This window comes from Epinephelus fuscoguttatus, linkage group LG14 (genome assembly GCF_011397635.1).
Source record: "Epinephelus fuscoguttatus linkage group LG14, E.fuscoguttatus.final_Chr_v1".
Taxonomy (NCBI): domain Eukaryota; kingdom Metazoa; phylum Chordata; class Actinopteri; order Perciformes; family Serranidae; genus Epinephelus; species Epinephelus fuscoguttatus.
In genome coordinates, this window is record NC_064765.1 from 18743572 (window position 1) to 18765833 (window position 22262).

The 22262-nt window shown below is 41.2% G+C and overlaps 1 protein-coding gene across 3 annotated transcripts in view; it reads right to left on the minus strand.

Annotated features, from left to right (window-relative positions):
* The window catches only part of ppp2r5ca (protein phosphatase 2, regulatory subunit B', gamma a), a 28557-nt gene extending 14301 nt beyond the window's left edge, over positions 1-14256 (minus strand). For all 3 annotated transcript variants that reach the window (XM_049595414.1, XM_049595413.1, XM_049595415.1), the window contains exons 1-6: positions 14074-14256; positions 6064-6263; positions 2503-2613; positions 2127-2219; positions 1584-1714; positions 1427-1486 (exon numbers count right to left, since the gene is read on the minus strand). In XM_049595414.1, the coding sequence (XP_049451371.1) occupies positions 1427-1486; positions 1584-1714; positions 2127-2219; positions 2503-2613; positions 6064-6263; positions 14074-14167 (689 nt within the window). In that variant the 5' untranslated portion in view covers positions 14168-14256. The remainder of the gene's footprint in view (positions 1-1426; positions 1487-1583; positions 1715-2126; positions 2220-2502; positions 2614-6063; positions 6264-14073) is intronic.
* Positions 14257-22262: the final 8006 nt, after the last annotated feature.

Below are 22262 nucleotides of genomic sequence, written 5' to 3' on the forward strand. Positions count from 1 at the left end.
TGTCTCTGAGGTAATTTTGTGTTTTTCTGTGGTCGTTTTGTGTCTCTTTGAGGTAATGTTGTGTCTTTCTGTAGTCATTTTGTGTCTTTTATGTCATTTTGTGTTTTTTCTGTGGTCGTCTTGTGTCTCTTTGAGGTAATTTTGTGTCTTTCTGTAGTGGTTTTGTGCCTCTTTAAGGTCAATTTGGGTCTTTCTGTAGTCATTTTGTGTCTCCGAGGTAATTTTGAGTCTTTCTGTAGTCATTTTGTGTCTCTTTGAGGTAATTTTGTGTCTTTCTGTAGTCATTTTGTGTCTCCGAGGTAATTTTGAGTCTTTCTGTAGTCATTTTGTGTCTCTGTGGTTATTTTGTGTCTCTTTTACGTCATTTTGTGTCTTTCTGTAGTCGTTTTGTGTCTCTGTGGTCATTTTGTGTCTCTGACGTAATTTTGTGTCTCTTTGAGGTAATTTTGTGTCTTTCTGTAGTCGTTTTGTGTCTCTGAGGTAATTTTGAGTCCTTCTGTAGTCATTCTGTATCTCTTTTACATCATTTTGTGTCTCTTTGAGGTAATTTTGTGTCTTTCTGTAGTCGTTTTGTGTCTCTGAGGTAATTTTGTGTCTTTCTGTAGTTGTTTTGTGTTTCTTTGAGGTAATTTTGAGTCCTGTAGTTGTTTTGTGTCTCTGAGGTAATTCTGAGTCTTTCTGTAGTCATTTTGTGTCTCGGGGGTAATTTTGTGTCTTTCTGTAGTCGTTTTGTGTCTCTGAGGTAATTTTGTGTCTTTCTGTAGTTGTTTTGTGTTTCTTTGAGGTAATTTTGAGTCCTTCTGTAGTTGTTTTGTGTCTCTGAGGTAATTCTGAGTCTTTCTGTAGTCATTTTGTGTCTCGGGGGTAATTTTGTGTCTCTGGGGTAATTTTGTGTCTGTCTGTAGTCATTTTGTGTCTCTTTGACAATATTTTATGTCCTACTGAGGTGTTTTTGTGACTTTTTCAGTCGTTTTGTGTTGCTTTGTAGTCATTCTGTGTCATTGTTGTACGGTTGTTTTGCTTGTTTTTGCTGTTATTTTGTGTCTCTTCACAGTTCCTTTGCATCTCTTTGTGTCCTTTTTGTGTTTCTTTGTGATCATTTTGAGTCTTATCTGGTCAGTACATGTAAATTTGAGTGACATTTACAAAAGGAAGCCCAGGGAGACCCCTGACATTTTGGGCCCCTGGGCCTGTGCCCGGTATGCCCGCTCAGTAATCCATCCATGCCTGCTGGCTTGATTTAACAGCTTGAATTGAATTAAACAGCTGATAATTAGGAAGCTTTTGCATTTGGGACAAAAATGAAAGATTCATGGTGTGCTATTATGAAAGGGACGTGCTGATGGACATGTTAAAGTTGTATGACAGCCACAAAGACATCACAGCTGAATTCACCAAAGCTTGTAATGTTAGCTTAAGGCCGTACCTTCCAAGTATTTCCAGTAGTTCAGCTATACCATTATGGTGCTCTGTCTCATAGATAAACCTGGAAGAACAAACAAAACAAATGATTAATACATTGACCATCTATCTTGGTATACATGTTTTAAAAATAAGCCAAGCAATGAGAGAGCTGCACCTACCTATAGAAAATGTTATTGATCTGTTTTCTGATGTACGCTCTCAGCCCCAGGAACTTTCCATAAATCCTGTGGAGGGTAGTTTTGAGGAAGTCTCTCTCTCTGGGATCCTCACTGTCAAATAATTCTAGGAGCTACGATGAAAAGAGAAGTGAGAAGTTACCATAATGACAGTCAGTGTGTAAATCGTGTCCTGTAATTGAGCCATGGCTGAGTCCCGCCCCTCGAATGCAGACTGGCCAATCATGGCGTAGCGTCAGCCAACTCCGACCAGGGCCTGAAAGCTACACATCTGTGCTCCATAGAGTTTTTCTAACTACACAGAGCGTTTCTAACTACCTTTATCTTTTTAACCTGTTGTTGCTGCTGAGTCAGTTTGACATCCTGGATATATCCTTCAAACACAGACTGCAGACCCCTCTGTCTGCTTCTCTCTGGACTTCCAAAAATACCACCACAAAGGGGCGGGGCTTAGCAAAGGGTCAATAATCTTTTTTTTGACTATATGGTCTGAGCAAAAGTTTAGCAAAAATGTTCTTCTCTTACCTGCATAACAAATTTCTGGTCGATGTATTTCTTTGCTATGTTAGGCTGAAAGTCAGGCGATTCTAAAAACCTAAGGAAAAATTCATAGACGAGCTGCAACAGAAAAGAAAGAGAAAAGAGGAATGAATACGGAGAAGGAATTCAGACAAAATGGGGACAAAGTGTGCATAATTTAGCACTGAGCTGCACAATGTTGAGGCAAACGCTCTAACACCAAACACACAATTTAAAATCTGCTACAGACATGCAGTTCTGTAAACTTCAGAAACTGCTGAACTGCACACGTCAGCCATGCTGGCAGTCTCTTCTCACAGAGAACAACCGTTTATAAACCTCTTAACTGTTCTGCAGATGATTAAATGACTTAAATGTCAACCTGGAGGTGTGGCCATGCAGCTTCAAGTGTTGGCTCGTCCTCTTCTGGATCAAACTCTGCTCCAGTGGGGTTGGACGATGGAGGCAATGTTCTGAACATATTCACCGCAAACTGGAACAACAGAAGTGAAAATGATACGGTGAATGTTTATTCCACTGGACAGTAGGTTATTAAAGATAACTTCCTTTTGCTGTTTTTATAACTTGAACTTAAAAGTTCATGTTGAGACCACACCGATGCCAAAATCTCTACCCGGATTCAGTTTCACAAAGTTCAAAAAACACATAGCTAGACCTGGACTTCCTGTCAGAAGTTTCCCACTCTTGAATAAATGTTTCCCGTCATGACATACGGCAAAACCAAAAGCAAAACCACATCAAAAGACTGACACCATTTTCAACACAACATATCTACATTGAGCTGAGAAATCCTTGACAAATAAAACTTTTAAAAACAATCCGTGCAATCAAAGCAACAGCAGCATTTCTGTTCCTGGGGCCTACAGCACGGCCTCACTGGGACAAGTCTCCACACAGTCTGGCACATTAAATTAAAGGTCGATTATAAATGCTGGTGTCATATGAGGAGTACGGCTCATTTATTCAGCTCCTAGGTCTTGTGAAAAATGATTAGGAACATGTGTTAGTGCCATTACATGATTTATTTTCCAAAAAAATCTGTCAATTCTTTTAAAAATCTGTTTTCAGAGTCTATGATACATCTGACTACATCTGAGCTGTGTTTGTAAATGTCTGTGAAGCATCCTTGCCTATGTATTCTAAAATTATTTTTCCTTTTTAGGTTAATGTTAAACTTTGTCCTTGCGACTGGCCTCCAAGGGTTTGGCCCGCAATAATTCAAGTGTGTTGTGTTTCTGGTCTCTCACAGTGTCAACTGACTCCCCTGTGGGCTGCTGTTCCCTGCCAGGCAGATCATGGGACAGTGCAGGTGGCCTACTAAAACACTGGGAGCCTTGTTTGAAAAGACAGGCTACAAGGTAGATAGGCTATCTGCACTGTGCTGCACTTCAACCCAGAACAGGCTGTGAAGATGACTGTGCATTAACTCAACAATGGAAACCGTAAATGGAAATGTCATAACTGTGATTGGTGTGATTCTGCTGCTGACTTTCTTTGATGATGAAAAGATAATAGTTTGTTGTCTGTCCTTCGCCGTGTTTATAGCTTCATTTCTCTGCACACTTAAGGCTGTGATGAGACGGTAAGCGGAACAACTATCATCATGATCATTTTGGTTTGCTCAGATTCTCTGCTGGTAAACTTTAGTTGCAAAACAAAGGTGAGGCAAATTTTCCAGTGATTTCACACAATCTCTATCGCTCCTGCTGAAAGTTAAACATTCATCATCACAGCCGTTGTACCAGTGGAGAGACTTCGCTGAGAAGGCCATTTCTAAGGAAACTGTGGTATGAATGCAGGACTGTGAAAAGCTGATGCTAAAAAGTGCACTGCTGGCTTTAAAAGTTGAACAATAGTAAGTTCTGTGAGGCTGTATTTAGACACAGCCTTTGAGCTAAATGCTAACATCATATTCTATACCCTAACGCCTCGTCTCTACTTACATATGTAACTGGTGTCCGTAGTTCTGTAATTATACGGATGATGCTTCTAGTGAAAAAAAGTGCATTTCTTTACGGTCGGATAGAAACCTGATAGAAACTACCTCTAGCCATGGGGGAGAGGCTAATTCTGTTTTTCGCTATCCAGCACTTTGGAATGTGCACTTCGAACATTACCGGGACAATAACAGCACTAATATTGCAAGGCAACAAATAAATGAGTATGTGCATGTTTTGTGAAATATTTCATTCATTTAATTAAAAAGACGTATATACGGCCGAACGAGTCATGATGACAATCTGCCTGTATATAATGTATAACCATATTTTTGCAGAATAACATTACTCAGATTCACAATGTGTTGAAACTAGATATACACAAGTTCTTTTTAATCATAAAAACTCACTTGACAAACAACACAGGCAACTGAATTGAAGGAAATAGCCTGTTAGCTAGTTAGCAGCCTGTTAGCTAAGCTAGCACACTGTCATAGGGTCTCTCCGGAAGTTGCTGCAAAAGTTTCTTAACGTACTTGAGGCAAAATTCGGACCATAATATTACAGAAGGGAGGAGTTTCGCAGGCACATCGAATATCATGGAGATTACCATGGGAATGAATGTACTTCCAGTTGCCTCGTCTCCGATATATACGTAAGTGGAAACAAGACGCTCTCTCGTTGACTATGCTAACATGCTAATGTTAAGCACGTAATGTCTACACCTTAGTTTAGCATGTTAGCATGCTAAAATTCGCTAATTAGCACTAAACAAAGCGCAACTCAGGATCATGGGAATAAGCTTGTTCGAGATGAACTGTGCCTCACCTGGAAATTGGACGAGATGGGGCGGCTGACGTTAAGATTAACAGTTTCCAGAAGCCTTACAGCAGCAGAATATACAGGAAGTCAGAGATACTAACAACCTGTACTAACAACCTGTTATGTCACTCTGTAGGCTACGTGTAGCCTTGTTCTTTTTCAGTCTGCTTTACAGCATTTTATAATTGCTGGTCTTGATAAGTGCTACATGAATAATCTTTATTATTATTATTGTTAACCATACGAGATATGTTAAATGACAGAATACCTTCATTTCACAACATTAGGATTTCTGAAACAAGGGTATGCTGAGTTTTGCATTGCTGAAACAGTGTGAAAGGGGCTTTGAGGTACATTCTCAAATCAGAGGTGTTACCCATTCAACAGTGACGTGCATAGAAACCAAATTATGGAAGATCTTTACACATATACTACAAACAATATGTGTCTTTATTTTACACGTGCTTTAGCAATGTTAATACATGTTTTCCATGCTAATAAAGCCCCTTTGAATTGAATGGAATTGACCTGAATTAAACCCAGCTATATTAGAAGGCAGTGTGTTTTGTCAGGGCTGAACACAGCCATGGTGTTTGTGGTCAAAACTAAGAGCCAATCAGCTCTTTAATCATGCAATAGACAGGTGTTCCCATCATGCCCTAGTTATTGTTGCCCACATGTACATGATGTCAGGGCAAGTCCAGATCAGGACAGACACAAATCTAACCAACACGTATTGTGCAGTGATCACTTCTGCTCAGGCCTGGCACATCTCGAACAAGCATAACGTTATTAGTTGTGCAGGTATTCAGTCATAAACCAGAGTACTGGACAAATTTGATTTTGACCTGATCATGACTCTAGATGTCCAGTTCAGTGGTAAACACATGAAATCTTGCAGATCGTTCCAGCTTTTAGAGGAGTTCATGGAGGAAAAACACATCTTGTGTCTTTCCCCTCTCCTCTTTGACTCCAACCCACATAGTTCAAGAAATAATATTTTGAAAGGCAATATAAAGCATCAGCAAACATCACACATCAGCTGGGACACCGAGCCTACCAGCTCTGTCCCGCAGCTACAGCCTGCCCCTATTCTCGGCCCGAGTTTCACCCTCATCTCCAGCTTTTATTGCAAACACAACCCCAACTGCAGTTTGACTGACCATGTGCACCACCTCCGGGTAGATGGGCTCTGTGATGACATTCCGGTTGTGGGTGATGTACTCCACCATTTCGCTCAGCGCCGCCCGCTTCACTTCCTTCCATTTCAGGTCGCTCAGCGGGTCGGACAGGAAGTCGAAAAGAACACAGCACTGCCGTAGCTTCTGGATGAAGAGCTTCTCCTGCTCTGCGGGGGCCACATCTGAGGAGACAAAGAGGGGGATAAGGTGAGGTGGATCAAGAGAATAAAAAAAAGACAAGAGTCCAAGGATGACTGAAAGAGATTCAACGATGCTATACAATAAAGCAGTTGAGAATATAGGAGGAAGGAGAGTGAAGGGTCACAAGAGAAAGGCGGGGGTGGTTTTAACTGTCAAGGATGACACCAATGCGATAGAGAAAAGAAATGTGAGGCAGCATGAGTGATGAAGACTGGCAAATGAGTCATGAAGACTAAAGTGCATTGAGAGAAAGGCTGAGATGGTTAGAGCCCAGGGGGAGGATAACCACAGCGCAGAGTGGTAGGAGAGAAGACAGGATGGAGACGGGAGAAGAGGATGAAGGATTTGGGAACTAGGTGAATGGTCACAGTCTAGCCATTTCACACACTCGCTGCGAATACAAAGAGAGAGAGAGAGAAAAAAGATGTTTTTAGAAAAGGAAACCAAGCTATTTAAGTCTGTCATTATATTTGTCCATGGTGGTTTTGAGGACTTCCTCTTTTCACTCAATTTCCACCCGGGCACTCAAGAGCACAGGCTCGTAAACAAACAATCTCTGGCAGAGGCAACGCTTCACACATGACAAGACAAAGGGGAAACATCCATTTCGGTTGCTCCAAATTACCTGCTCATGTGGAGCAGTAATAACACATACTGACACTGTAATTATGTAGTTATGCCACACAACTTTGATGTAGCTTGTTTCTCTCACTTATGATGTTTGGTTTTTATCTTTGATCATCACAATGGAGGAAAATCTTCACACATTCTTCATCGCTATTATGACACGGTAAAGTAAAATAAAATCCTGATCTGGACATCTAAAATACATGTGGCTTTCTGTGCTGCTATACACTGCTTATCTGTCCTTTAAATATGAAGCTCCATACAGCTTAGCTTAGCATGAAGGCTGGAAATATCTTGGCTCTATCCAAAGGTAACAATCTGCCTACCAACACCTCTAAAGCTCACTTGATGAAACATACCTGATACCTTATTGTTAATTATCTCGTCACAGGTCTGAACCAGGTAAGCTGTTTTCCCTATTTCTAGCCTCTAAGCTAAGCTACCCAGCTACAGCCCTATAGTTAACGGACAGATGTGAGTGGGATCAGTCTTCTCATCAAACTCTCTCCAAGAAAGTAAAGTGTAGTGTATTTATCAAAATGTTAACTATTGCCTTAAAGGTCCAGTGTGTAGGATTTGGTGGCAGCTCTATGCAGAGCCTACGCCATAGTCTAGGCAGGTGGTCTACACCATTGTGAGTATTTATACTTGTACGGTGGTGTGTCTGTGTCACTCTGCAGTTACACCTCCAAAACACTAGTCGGCATTTCTGTGAAGTGCTGTAAAGTTTAGTTGATTATAACACACCCCAAACACACACTAAACGTGGCTTAATAGCGACAGTTTCAAACACAAGAGCACACATCAGCTTCACTATAACACAAATACAACATGCTAATGTTTTTAGCACAAAACTATGGCATTTTACATTGTATAACTTAGCCTAGCAGCTAACAGACTTTCCTCTACTCATATAAAGCCAGGAACATCAGCAACATTTAACAAAGGTAACGGCACATAATTTGGCTCCATTACAACTCACAAGGTTCACCAACAAAACAACTGTCTTAAACTACAGACGTTTTCCAAACAAATATAACATGCTAACGTTATTAGCACAAGTCTATGGCTTTTTACACTGAATAAATTAGCTTAGCAACTAGCGTACTTTCCTTTGCTCATATGAAGCCAGGATAAACCACACACAAGACTTATAAGGCTATTTTAGTGGAGGCTTTATTGTCTTCACAATTTATTGGTTCTCATCTGTGAAATTTAAGTAAATAAAAGCTCTGTTTCCACTGAGGGAAATGGTTTCAGCTTACAAAAAAGACAAGAGGTCACGTCAGGCTACGGTGTAGGGTACAGCGTCGATTCAATGCGAAAAAATAAATCCTGCTTAATTCCCACACACTGGATCCCTTAAAGCATACTATGCAGTAGCTGTCAGTCCTTCCCCAGCTTTGTCTACTTGTTATTTCACCTCACTATATTTGCTTTTTCATGGGGCCATGTCCATGATTTTCTTAGTTTTCTCTCCGACCGATACTTGCAGTGGCACCTGGTCACTACCTTTTTTATAAAGTCTTGACTCCACCTGTGGGCTGTGCCATGAACGTCAAGAATACAAATCATACGAAAATACACAAAGAGGCCAGAGTCTGCAGATAAATACACCCCCCACACACTCCGAGTAGGTTATATGTGATGATTAAAAGAGATTACTTTAGGTCAGTGTCTTTGAACATGTTATATCGCTCTCTCTAGACGTGTTCTCTCGTGAAGGTACATGCTACAATATCTTCCAGCAAGGCTAGATATGGCATCTTAACACCTGCTTGGAGGCAGATCAGAATCTTTTTAATACCCTGGATGCCTGTTATTAATAATAATAATTCAATGGCACTAAAAACTGGTGGGAGTAGCCATCACTACAGAAGGATTTAATAAAGACAACAAATACCAAACAAATTCCAATGTGGGCATTCTCATTCACTCCTCTAGGACTTTTTCAGTCAAATATTTTTATTAGGACAATAACTGAGGATGAAAGGGCATCAAATAATGTCTTTTAAACCTGCTTTCAATGTTATGCATTTAGTTTAACGGTGTGTGTTTGCATTTTCTAAGACAGTCGGGCCTTCATTTGTGCATACGCATGGTCTGAGGCGATTCTAAATTTGTTTGCAGAGTACCAACCAATTCAGGTAAGAAAACATTCCCAGATTTGTGCATAAAACATTTGTTCAAGCACAGATTTGGCTACCTGTGAACTGTTTGTGAATGAGGCCCGATGCAATTCTGCAGCCAGGCCAGTAAAAATAAATCACTTAAAACAGACTGACACTTACTCAACCACTGTTTTCTTAAGAGAAGAACTTGAGACCTGATCTGGTGTTGTACCATACCATGCAAATAAGGCACTCCAATTCACAGTTGAAAATACATTTCAATAACCTCTACTTCCCTTCATAGATTAGATAGTTCTCAATAAAATAACAGACATGTTTTGTTATCTAAAGCTTCTTCCCTGACTGAAATTTGATTCTGCACAAGCCCGGCCACGGCTGTAATAAAATAGGCAAATCCATAATGTCAACATAGTCCGTCGCTAAACTCAGGTGTGGGTTCATTTAACTGACAGAAGCAGCTGCGTGCGATGTAGATAAGAGGTCTGTCACATCAAGATGTTGCTAGTGATTTATAATGCACCAACAAAACAGACCTAAATGTGGTTAGTTTCATATTTATGTCATTAGTGTCCCTGCTGGTTACCTGTGCTGTGTATCTGATAGAAGATAAGGAGCACAGGAAACCTACTGTGGCTTTACATTAAGAAAATAGTGTATTTCTGCAACCAGAAGGGCTCTAGAAAAGGTACTCTGTGAAATTAAATACTATACTCTGAATGCAAGAGCAGGACACGAGGTAACACAGTGAGCAAATCTGCATAATCCCCAAAAGCGTCACTTTTCTATACCCTATAATTACTAATCAGGGTGTGGCATTAACTATTGGCTGGCACTGAGGCTCGGAGGCTGTCTGCACATGAATGAGGATGTTGGCGCCACGGGTGCACTGAATTAGATCAGATATGTTCATGGCATATACGTCAAAGGGAATGAATCTCATTTCCCTTCTATGACTGTACTGTAACCTGTAGGCAGAAGTCTTCCAATTACTGAGATAAGAAAATTAAGTTGTGAGACAAATTATGATTTATGAATTGGTACAGGGTTCAAGTGAGGCAAAAAAGGAGAATAATAACAAATCAGAGCACTGCAAACATGCTATATGAATGCAGATATGTACATACACTTTATTCTGAGATAAATTAATTTGGTCTCTGTGTGCTGCGCTGCTGCCATCTATCTAGTTTTAATTAGACTGAAAGTAATGAGCAAATAAACAAACTGGCATGAAATTATTCTGCCAATTCATTCATGCAGATGTGTAATAGGAAGGAAATCACTGCTGGGGAAACTTCATATAGACACGGAGGGAAATAATAACCAGCTAAACATATTCGTCCATGCCATTATTTCAATGAATGTACACAAAGAGCGACAAAGGCCAGAGGAGGACGCAGACAAAACACACAACTGCCTGACATTCTTGCAAATCGGCAGATTCTAGGTAAGAAGAGAGGTATCCTATTCAGACATAATGGAGACTTGGCTCGGACACACACGCGCGCACACACACACTTCTGCAGTGTCAGTTTCAAGTCGGCCAATTCATCTTGATGACAGTGAGAGGTTGGGAATTCCACAGGAGAGAGGCTAAGTGTGTGAGCTGCCATTAACGGCCATTTCCATAAAGATTTGGCGGCCAGGAGCACTGTCACTGTCACAACAGGAAAAACAGTGGGAGCGCCAGTGTGCCTGATTAAAAACACATAAGAGAGAGGTTCATTCAAGACATTTATCATTAGTATTATTGTTTTTGTCTCCAAAGTGGATATAGCATGTTTCAGATGAGGCACACTGATCCGATACTCCGAAGGTTGGAGCTAGAAACACCGCAGTCCGTTAAATTGGTTGATAGAGAACGCTTACTCTTACTGTAGTGGTAAACTTACACACATCAGTCAACTATAACTATAAAATTAAAGGATGTTTTGCCACCTTTTCAAAGGCGCCGATGTCGTGACTCAACCAACACATCTTAAATGTCAATATGACAACCCTAACCATTCCATTTGTTTTAACTGTCTCTCTTGCAGGACAGATGCTTTTAGATCTTCAAGTGCTTAAAAAATGTATTCCTTACTTGGAGGCAAAAATAGTGGCAGAGTGTCATTCCTGTGCGTTCCACCAGCATTACACCCTGCTCTAAACACTTCAACCTGTGCTGTTTGTTCTGAAAATGTCATGCAACCCCGTTCCGTGGGCGATCAGCGAGGTGCAGATGTTCCTCTGCATCGCTGGAGAAGAGGATATACAGCGAGAGCCAGACGGAGCAGTGATCTGATACCAACCCCGCCTACATTAAGAGGACAGTCTGCAGTGGAAACGCAAAACAAATCTAAGGTTTAGATATATATCAGTACGGGTTATGTGCAATTTTAAGGGTAAACTATCAAAGGCATTGGAAGGGTTGGTGGGAACGTGGCCTAAGTACCTTAACAGAACAGTTCTATTGGCACCATCCACAACTTCTGACAATGGAAACACTACAGTAAACATTTTAATGTTAAATGAACTGAGTTGAACCGGACTGCTTGGTGGAAACTAGGCTTTAGGTCAACAGAGGCACACCAGTTTCATCCCAGAGGACTGGTAGAGACAACTAGAGCACCAACAGCAAGAAGGATTAGATTACCATTTATTTTTTGTGTATATTTCACTCACTCAACTCTGTGAACCTTCTATCTACTTGGCTTAAGGTTTGTGTTGTAACATACTTGTCACTTGTACTGGTTGCACTGGGACATGAAGCCGCACTGGAATGTGCTACCATGCCTTGCACCCCTGACCGTGTCAGACTTGCGTTGCTCCTCTTACATAAGTCCGTCTGCCTGTGTTATAAAGTTTCTGTACACTCCTGAAATACCCAGCGGGTCGTTGTGTAACAGATAAAGGCCCAGTGTTGTGATCCCAAAATTGATGTTAACCACAATGTGATGTCTATTAATGCCGCTAACAGAGGCCTTAGGAGGGGAACAAGCATGCGCCTGCACACGCACGAGTGTCACGTCTTGTGGGAGAACAGAGAAAGATTTATCTTAATGCCCCCCCCTTCCTTGTTCAAAACAAAGATAATAAATAACCGGAGTCACACTGGAAACACAGTCTCTACTTTTTCTCTGTAAATGGGTCAAATGAACAGCTGCCAGTCGAGTCTGGAGTTAGGACTGGTTTGGCAATCTGCTTTATCGACAGTATGTTATGATCAATGTAAACATTGACTGATAACTATTTATAGCCATGTGGAGGGACAGTGTGCTGCAGTTTCCAAGGCATATGAGCAGCTAGGTTGGCCACACTCATTCATTAAAGCACTTTTGGCTGCAACACCTAAGACTGCATCCAAGATATGTACTTGGTAAAGTACGGTTCATGAATCATCACCCGTGTGTTGTTGGGAAATAGTTAAAAGGTATGCATCATTGCCACACTTGAGACACATTCATAGCTGCAATTTGGAGGCTTCCTCGCATCTGACAAAAGTGCTTTGCGGTTGTTATTAAAATGATGTCTTGCATCTGAAAGAAACAGAGATTCACAGGCTCTCTTGATACATGGTGCAAAAATGTATCTTCGGCGACATAAACCTGGGTCTAAATACGGGCATGACTGCACCCTAAACATACTGAGGAAATGTTGGAGTGTGATTCAGAGGTGGCCAGGGATTCATGTGTCCAAAAAGGTGGTGTGGTGGGAACACAAATGCATTCCTAACAACGCCGAAGGGCCACCTGAACATTTTTGTCATGTGTGAGGCTCAGAAAAACATCCTAGACATGCTACATCTTTAGAAATATTTACCTTAGGCGATCCTGCTCACATCCATGCGCATGTACAAATGAACATTTATACATTTCTTTGGATCAGTAGTAGTTTCAGTTCCCCATATACGAAATAAAATGTGAGAAGGGAAGTGAAAACTGCTCCTAAGTAGTTTCTCAAACGATGAACTGAGACACATTCAGATGCCTGGAGTAAACCGCAATCTGTTTCCAGTGAATTAAGACACAATGTGGAAAGATCTGGATACAAGGCATTTCATCTGAGCAGGGTCAGAATGATAGAGACGCACAAAGAGAGGAAAGAGGCAGAGAGAGTCTGATTGTTCCCCAACACTGAGTTGTCATTCAAGGCAGTGGCCTCTGTGGCTCAATAGAGTGTAATCAATAATTGCCCGAGGCTTCATCTAACGCTGGGCTGCACCCGAGTACAGTGGTAACAGGCTGGGCCTTTCAAACATGACTGAGTACATTGTACACACACCAAGAGGCCGAGCCCGATGTTGTAATCCCGAAACATTGCTGCTGTGGCTGGGTCATATTGACAGCGGTGCTTTGTTGACAGAGACATACTTGAGAGGCACGTTCAGATTGAGTTTCTTGCGTCTTGTCTGAGGGAAAAGGTGCCCGACCATGTCGGTCTCAAGGGAAAAAGGGGTGTGGGGAGATGGGAGTCGGGGGGCTGCTTGCTGCAGAGCATTGGCAGTCCACAGCCTACACACTATGACCAATTTGTGCCCAGATGAACTGGAGTGTGACAAAAACGCTGGGGCTGGGTAGAGCAGCTGAGCAGGAGGTGAAGGGGGTGAGACATTACACTCCACTTCAGCTTCTCCTTAAATGCTACCGTTTATAAATGCACACATGAATGCAGAAACACACATTTACACGCAAACACATGAAAAACTGAAGGAGAAGACCCTTCCCTAGGCTATGACCTCACTTCCTTTGACATCACTAGCTTGGCGGGGGGATGGGCAGAGAGCAGCTAGCTAGTAAAACCTGATTTTTATGTAGCTCCCGTGTCTCACAGTAATGCACACAAGCCGCACATTTAACAAAACCTCATTTCGCTTTTAAATACAATAGAGCTGCTCTCCATAGCGCACCAACAATGATGTTATCGCTAACGTCTGAATGCTGACTAACCAAGCAGTAACCAGTGGAGGGGAACAGGAGCACAGCAACACACAGCTCTCTGTCTCTCTCCTTAATACCCTGGGACAATACAGGAAGAATAATATGTCCTTACGTACCTCTGAAGTGCATAAGAGCCACCGGCTGAAAGGGCCCATTGGAGTTAGGTGCATCCACAACCATCCTGTCTCCAGATTTATTGCATGTCAACATCTAAACCTCAACCAGGAAGGCGATCCACTCAGGGCGAGAGGCCAGCCTCCATTTTAGCACAAAAGCAGATCAGAAAATGAAGCTCTCTGCCGCTGGAGGGAACTGGCTAGTTAGTGATGTAAGCACCGAAGGAGCGAGGTGATTGGCTCAAGTCGGGCAGCTCTGGAGCAATGACAGCAGAGGCTGCTGGGGGAGAGGGGCGGTGATTGGCTGAGAGGGGACAAAGGGGCGGGACGTGCGTTGGAATTTTTTTGGTCTGGCTCCTCCTCCTCACTCACTGGTCTCTGGTGACGCTGAGGCCCTGCTACTGATCTTAGATCAGATTGACTTAAGTCCTCTCCACAGTTTAACCATCAGCAGGGGTTTCAGTATAATCTGACTTAGGATAAGCAGCTGGAAATAACTTGCTCTGAGAGAGAGGCACTGGCTGAATCTTAAAAGTCTCTCATTGTTTCCTCCTGTCATCCCTGCATGGTTCTTTATCAAAGGGAGGTGGAGGACAGGGTCAGAGGGGGCCTAAAATCTTTGGATTCAGTGAGGAACACAAGGAGACAAGAAGAAACCACATGAGGGGCTGAGGACGGGACGACCAGGGACTCCAGAGCTGAAATCTGTGTGATTATTCACCACAGAGGATAAAGGCCTTGTGGATGTGTGGCATGGTGTCACCCTGAGTATGAAAAAGTAATATGAAATCAAATAAATGATTAGATCTAGCTAAAAAAGACATACATCAGATTTGGTGCTCTCCAATAAGAAAAAAATGAAGCTGTAATCAACCATCTCCAGCAGCTTCACATAATGCATTTCGTGCGAGGGCTTTATGACTCACACAATATTCAGGGCAATGGCAGAATTTGCTGCATTATGTTATTCTGAGTGACGTACAAGTGCTTAACAAAATTAGCCGTAAACAGGAAATGAAAGTGAGAGGACAGAAAAATAAATGCACAGGCACACGACGTAGGAAACTGCTGCAGCCCTGAGCTGCGTTTTGCAGCCTGTCTGAAAGTTCATCTGGCGACGTCGACATTTGTTTAAAAATAAATATTGCACAAGGTATATGTCACAGGATGTAACACTTTGAGTGTTTAGGTTATGTGAATTGAGGCTAAACCTTTTTCTAAGAATCTGTACACCAAAATAAGTCCAACTCCAAGGCGACAGATGCATATAATCTGCATTTCATCTTTACATAATGAAGTAGCTGTGCCTGGCTTCATGTGATTCATCAGAGGACACACGAAGTGAAACCACATTCGCATCACAAGGCCAACCAGAGTGTTTTTTTTTTTCTAAATCAGTGGGGTTCGACAGCATTTTCACAGTCATTTCATAACAAAGAGACTCTGCTGTTTTCTAACAAAGAACAATGTCAGACAATTATTACACAGCTAATTAATTAAGAGTCCACTGATGAGAGAGTGGTGATTAATGTCATGTCATTGTCCCACCAGTTACTATGCACCAAATCCTGGTGTTATTTTGGGGTCTGAACGCCTTGTTTAAATGACAGTTAATTTTGTGCACTAAATAGCCTGATGTGTGAAAGATATATAACCCAAAAAATATGTGTCAGGATTATTTTAGCAAGTAAAAATATTTCTTGGCAGTTCCTTTTTGGCTCAGCAGGTGTAGTAATAAGTTCATTGAGAGGAGAGGAGAGGAGAGGAGAGGAGAGGAAGGCCAAGTGTATCACTAAGCAGTTCTCACTTGGCATTCTCTCACTGAGGGGCCAAAGCCTCTCCAAGAGGTGCCATTACATTCCACAGCCATGACAACGGGCACCGGTATTTTCTGAAAGCTGCCACTTACTTCCTACTGGCAGGCCGGGTAGGAGTGTGTGCCGGTTCTGAAATACCCCAGAACTCCTTCTGGATTTTTATTAGACAAAAGATTATACTTATTGGTGTTACACTATATTTTTGAAGAGCACAAAATAAAACAGCAACAGATCCTACTAGCAAGCACTATCAGTGTAGTGTGATATACATTATTACTCTGTGCCACATCCAGCCATTTTTGCTATGAGCAACACCCTTGCACATGTTGTTTAAATACTATGAACACATATTTTGTAGGTGTTTCTGGGTCACACACACACACACACACACACACACACACACACACACACACACCTCTTCCTGATGACATAAATACACACTAATGCACCAAATGTGTATTCATGTGCAACTCAAAATGGTCTCTAAGAAATGCGACACAACTGAGCTGCTGTTTTAGGATGTTACTGAGCCCTTCAAAGAACAATATGTAGGCCTATGTGAACCATTTTAAGAGATCTATGTCTTCAGCAAGAACAAATAGTCTTGCAGTTTTGTGCCACAGACAGAGCTGGTAAGTCAGGAGAGTTGGACTAGTGGTGCATTCATGTGGTGTCCCAGTGATCGGAAAAATTAGTCCCCAACTGGGAAAATTCATGTGAACGCCCCCTTGAGGCCCAAACACACCAAACTGACACAACAAAAAAATAATGGTGGTGATGAAGGCTGACTGACTCATGTCACCTGTGTCTCGGCCTAAACAGTTAGGCTTGAACACAAGGGGTGTGCTATGTCATATTGTTCATTATAATACCAATATAACTTTAACATGATATGAAAAACTCGTGATGGGATACTTGCGATATTTCAACATGTTGACATACTGACACCATAAGGTTACCCACGGCAACAACAAGCAACAGCTTCAGTAGTGTGGAATAAACTGTGGCATCCTGAATGTTTTATGAACAGCCCTGGACTTCTCAGACTCTTTTAGCGAGTTATCGCTCAGAGGGAACTCATTCAGCGGCTCCTCTGGCAGCAGCACAGCGTCTCTCCCTCTGCTCTCTCGCCATGCGCACACAGGTGTCGTCCAGTAATTTTGTTATAAACCTTTGGTAATGTAAACCTATGTGATGTTCGTAACTAGTCTGCATTCATTCATCAAAAAGTGAAACCAGAAGACAGGGCAGTTTTAAGACAGAAGTTAGCCAGTTCGCACATTAACAACAAAACTTGATGCTTAAAGAACAAATTATGTTTGTTTCCTTTCCTCACTTCCATTTCTCCTCTCATGCACCGGGCTGAACTGCCAATCAGAGCACTATCATTCACTGACAGGCTCAGCCATTTCTGACACAGATTCAACACAGATTCAACAGGCTAATGAGGGCCACGTTGTGCCAGTGGTGCTGGACACACCCCAAAAAATGGGGCGACAGAAGCTCAACGATGGCCCAACACTGACCAACGGCTGACCGTCAGCTTGGTGTGCAAGAGCCATTAAGTCAGAACAACAACTTGGAAAGTGCGAAAATTTGGTAGACAAGTTGCCGACTTTGAGACATAAACACAGAACCATGGGGGACAAAAGTAAATGTTTGGTTGATGATAAGAAACTTTTTTTTAATTCATGCATTAAACATATATAATTATAATAATATAAATTTTTGCTTACATGTAATGTGCGAATAATAATAAGAATGCATTTTAGTCAAAGATGCCTTTTTTAAAGCACTCAAGGACACCTTACAAGACACAGTTAAAAACAAGTATCAATGTATCCATAGATCACGAAGTCAAACAAATCAGTAATATACAGCAATAAGTCGATAACTTAAAATAATAATAATCAAAACTAGGTATAAAATCATCACAATAAAGTCATCATCACTGCAAATCTCAACGTGTGTGTGTGTGTGTGTGTGTGTGTGTGTGTGTGTGTGTCACCATTAGATCAAACCGAATACACCAGCTTGAAATGGTGTGTTTTCAGACTGGGTATGAAGGTGCAGGGGGAGTCAATATTACGGATGTCTTGTGGGAGAGAGTTTCAAAGGCGGGGGGCAAAGCGGCTGACTGCTCTAGAACCTGTCAAAGAGGCAGATGGTGATGTGAGATGAAGAGGATCTCAGAGTACAGGAGGGTCGATATGGAGAAGTTCAGAAAGATACAAAGGGGCTAGGTTATGAAAGGCCTTAAAGGTGAGAAGCAGAATATGGAAATCAATATGATATATAACAGGAAGCCAGTGACTTAACTGAAGAACAGGAGTCATATGATCTATGGATGGAGTTCTAGTGATGACACGATAATGATGTTACCGTTAGTTGGTGTCCAGATAAAGTGACCTAGATTAGTTCTAAAAAGTTATTTATTAGCATTAACCCTCATAACAAGTCACGTAAAGCAATATTTTAGTGGTTTTAAGGCAGGGGTAGGCAACCCATGGCCCTGGAGCCACATGTGGCTCTGTAGCCCTCTCCAGTGGCTCCCTGTGGCTTTGACAAAAAAAATCCTATAGAAATAATATCATTATTCTTTAACATTTTCACTTATCATTGTTGTAGGTCTTAAGAAATTCACAGAATAAAGAAAAGTTTTAACATGTAGTCAACTAAAAGTGCATCATACATATATTACCTGGCGCCCTTTTCTCTAGATTTTGCCAAACCTCAATAGCTGTGGCTCGTCTTGAGTCTTCCTAGCAAGGCTAGCTATGGATTCCAGTATAGAATTTAATAGTGCATGGATTTCTCCTAGGTAATCAGTTCAAGGTCCACACACTTTAATATATTCAGCATCATACGTGCGTTTGGCCATGTCATCAAGCTAGATTGCTGTCTCTGTCAAGTCGCTGTCTGTCAGTCACTCACTCTACAGCAAGAAACAACACTTCAAAATACAAGCTATGTGCCAGAAATCCACAGTATTTCAAAATAAAGTGTGTTTTTTACAAACTTGACATGTTTGCGAGCAACATGCGGTCCATTCAGAATGGACCATGACCCACTTTTGGACCACAACCCACCAGTTAGGAACCAGTGTGTTAGGGGATGTACAGGTGCAGCAGCAAGTCTGTGACAAAATCACTTCAAGCTTCAAACTGTTGGGCAATTAAGTACAACACATCCTCTCTGTAGCATTCAGGGTTTCCACATTATGACTTAAAAGCTCATGAACTCTCTAAAGAAGAAAGAACAACTTCCAAACTAAGGAAATGGGACCATCCGAGGAGCACATGAAGGCAACAGAACATATTTGGGGTTTTGGTCTTTTCAAGGGATCTGCTGATGGTAAGAACACAGAATAATACAGCCTTATTCTTTAAACTGAATGTCATATGGCAACAGCTTCACTTCAATAAAAAAGACTGTACGTTATATTAAAATACAGCAACAACTCTCAACATTTACTGTAAAAGCTGAGTGTAGTCCCATTTTTAGCCACAAGATGGCAGCACAGGCCGGGCCATTTGTCCAAGGGACATCTGTAACACAAGCCCATCACTAAATGTTTTACAGACACTTGGAACAACTGTTTAATCCTTTTCATCAAACATGCATTGTTGCTCTACTGACAACATTCTGCCCACAGCACAAAGTAAGACTAGTGATTGAAGTTCTTTGATATCAAAGACAAAAAAAAAAGAGTTAAAATGTCTCATATTTGATCCACAATCAAAATATTTGTGACAATTCATTTGATGCTGTCATACAGACATTTATAAACCCACGTTTTCTTTCTCTCTCACACACTTACACACACACACACACACACACACACACACACACACACACAGAGAGATATAGACACAAAGAATAACTTTAAAGCCTGCAGCACTGAGTGGCCATTTTGAGATGTCTGTGTGCAAATGGATAGTTCTTTCAGCTACAAACGAAATCCATTTACAAACATTGTTCTGACTCTTTTGTTTGCCCTGATTCTGTTCTCCTGCGAGCCAGCGAGGTGTGATATCATAGGATATTTTTTTTACTAGTTTTTTATGTTGTTATATTTTGATGAATTACGGGAGAGGCAGTTGTTTATTTGTGTCATGCACACAAGGCAACGTGGATTTATAAGGCACCAAACATACAGTAAAATATAACATTACACTGCAAATAAATCACTTGTCTCTCCTCTCCCAGAAGCTACATTTAAAACCTGCCACAAAACACAGATTAGCTCTTTTTTTATAATCCAACCATAACTTAGCAAAAGCGACAATTTACTGAAATATATATTCTAAATAATAAAAGAAGGAGAAATAAAATCATTTAAATTTGACCAACAAATAACAAGCAAAGCCTTTCCTTTTTAGGAGGACTCCTCTACATATACATTGACTGATAAAAATCTACATTTGCACGTCATGAATACTGGACTGAAAGTTGTTTTGAATTGTTGTTGTGTTGTTGTTCCGAACTAGTGCAGGGATGCTGATCCAAAATATCTGATCTAAATATATACATATGAGCATTATTTAAATTAGGACTGATACTTTTTTATTGACTAATATGATAATTAATCTGCTGACTTTTCAATTAATTAATTAATAATTTGGTCTAGTTCTCAACCTTTTCCATGTCAAGGACCCTTAAATTAATACACATTTGCTTACAGACTCCTATTTGACTAGAGTTCACTCCAGGGACCTCCAGTGAAAAGAATTTGGTTGTTCTATTTGATTAAGACCAGAATTCTATGCCTGTCAACTACGGCTGCCCGCTAATAGTCGACCAACAGGTAGTCGACCGGAAAGGTCACTAGTCAGCACCATTTCATTTGTCACATAGCCGCAGAAAAAGCAGAAGCACATAAGCACAGACTAAAGCCCATAGCAAGGCACATAAGCAAAAACAAGACATAAGCACTGTTAATAAAACCATGACCGAACCATATTACCAAAAACATTAAGAACGTACTATGCAAAAGTGCATCATAAAACACAACATAGACCAAAGCACATTGCCACAAACAAACACACAAAAGCACAAAGCAAAGACAATAGCACACAAGAACAATTAACTAGACAGGGACATAGCCAGAAAACAAAGCACATTAAGGAAAACGTACCATACAAAAGCACATAAGCCCTAACATACAGTAAGAAAATGAGGACGTGACCACTAATTCAGATCATGACAACATGTTTGATTGTCCAGTAACTTGTCGGTGAAGATTCTCAGTCATCCAGGTCATGGTAATCGTAGGTGATAATAGCGTAGGCAACTGGACCAACGACCCTGAAACTAAGAGCTCACGTGACCCCTGCGACTCTGCAAGGGTTCCCACCCACACAGGGTTTATAGTCTGCAACTTCGCACTAGTCATTTAGAACTGAAGAAACTTCAGTAACGCAAGCAAGCAAGCAAGTCCAGTTGCCTATGCTATTAGCACTTACGACTATCCAGTAACCACCGTTTTATTGATTTGGAGAATGACATGATGTGACGTTCCTGAGTTCTATGGGTACAGTGTTCCAGGTGTTCGATTAGAAAAGGCTGACTGTCCAAAGCTGCTCTTTCTGTGTGGTATTTTACAATCCCTGCCCCCAGAGGTAGATCTGGTAGATGAGTTCGGATTTTGTTTAATGAATTCGTTGAGTGGAGAGGGTGCCAGGCCATGAAGAATTTTATACACAAGTAAGATATCGACAAATTTAAACATATTTCCCCAATTTAAAACATCACATTTTGTTACTACTATTGGTACTATTTCTTCCAACTAACATTTCTAAACCCGAAGATGATCAAATTGTAATCATATCAAACACATAACAGCAGACCATCCTCACTTGGAAGAAGCTGGAACTGCTTAATATTTAGCACTTTCCCTTTAAAAGAATACTTGATCAATTATCAAAATAGACTGGAAAGATACTAAGGCGTACTATATGCATACTCCAACTACACTACAACAGTCACTCAACAGGAAGCAGGAGGGTGACTGAGCAAGTAGCTATCTTGACTGCATCTGACCTCTACCTGTCGAGTCCTGCCCGTTCATGCGTGTCCTCAGGTCACTACGGTCGATTGAAGGGTTAGGGAGATTTGTTTTTATTCCTCCCACTCTTTTTCCCCTCTCAAAATCCACAGTAATGGTGTTTCTTTATATGAAATAAAAAAGCGAATTATTATTTGATTTTGTTAGCTGTCACACATGCAAATTCTTGCAAATCCCCTGCGCTGTACACTGTACACCCCCATTGTTTCTTTGCGGTGTCACCCAGCTCATCTGGACATAAGAACAAAGCATAGCTGGGGATACTTTACAGGAAACCACTTAGGCCAGATCCTGCCTGTAATGCT